General features: G+C 37.5%; 1 protein-coding gene across 1 annotated transcript in view; it reads right to left on the bottom strand.

Annotated features, from left to right (window-relative positions):
- Positions 1-674: 674 nt before the first annotated feature.
- The window catches only part of LOC122341279 (SH3 and cysteine-rich domain-containing protein 2-like), a 2,900-nt gene continuing 2,591 nt past the window's right edge, over positions 675-983 (bottom strand). Inside the window, exon 4 of the mRNA XM_043234654.1 lies at positions 675-748. Coding sequence (XP_043090589.1) covers positions 675-748 — 74 coding nt within the window. The remainder of the gene's footprint in view (positions 749-983) is intronic.

The following is a 983-nucleotide window of genomic DNA, read 5'->3' as shown; positions in this document are numbered from 1 at the left end:
AACTTTATAATTAAAACAGATGAGAGTGGCACGGAGGTTTTCAATTCATTACAACGTGAGATTCATATTTTAAATAATATAGTTTGATTAATTTATTTAAATAACTGAAATGATGCTTTGAAAAAATAAAACTGATTTTCTCCCTGAATTAGTTTGAAACTATTCACGTTGACACAAAATCAGGCATTATTGTTAAAGTCAGAGCCGTGAAGTTATTATCTTCTTGTTTAATATTACAAACNCTGCTCCAGTTTGATTGTTTCTGTCTCTTTCTCTGTAAACACTGCCTTTATTTCCAAAAGCTTTTCCAAACTTTATAATTAAAACAGATGAGAGTGGCACGGAGGTTTTCAATTCATTACAACGTGAGATTCATATTTTAAATAATATAGTTTGATTAATTTATTTAAATAACTGAAATGATGCTTTGAAAAAATAAAACTGATTTTCTCCCTGAATTAGTTTGAAACTATTCACGTTGACACAAAATCAGGCATTATTGTTAAAGTCAGAGCCGTGAAGTTATTATCTTCTTGTTTAATATTACAAACACAGCTGAAATGGTAGCACTGTAGAGCCCTGAAAGCATACACCACTTCTTTATGAATATAGCATATAACAGTAATACTTTATTTACAGTAAAGTTCAGACTGTGTTGAGTTTCTTCCTCGCCCTTATTTGGTCATTCCTGTTCTAGTGTAGTGTTTGGACAGGGAGGCGTTCATGAGCCGTACGGGATCACCGGGGACTAGTAGAGGTCAGCAGGAGTCACGAGAGACGGAGACAGAGACAGAGACGGAGAGAGAGACAGAGACAGAGAGAGAGACGGAGACGGAGACAAAGAGAGAGAGACAGAGACAGAAAAGAGAGACGGAGATGGAGAGAGAGACGGAGACAGAGACGGAGACGGAGAGAGAGACGGAGACAGAGACGGAGATGGAGAGAGAGACGGAGACAGAGAGAGAGAGAGAGAGAGACAGAGA

Source organism: Puntigrus tetrazona, chromosome 3 (genome assembly GCF_018831695.1).
Source record: "Puntigrus tetrazona isolate hp1 chromosome 3, ASM1883169v1, whole genome shotgun sequence".
In the NCBI taxonomy this organism is placed as follows: domain Eukaryota; kingdom Metazoa; phylum Chordata; class Actinopteri; order Cypriniformes; family Cyprinidae; genus Puntigrus; species Puntigrus tetrazona.
This window is presented reverse-complemented; position numbering and strand designations above follow the sequence as displayed.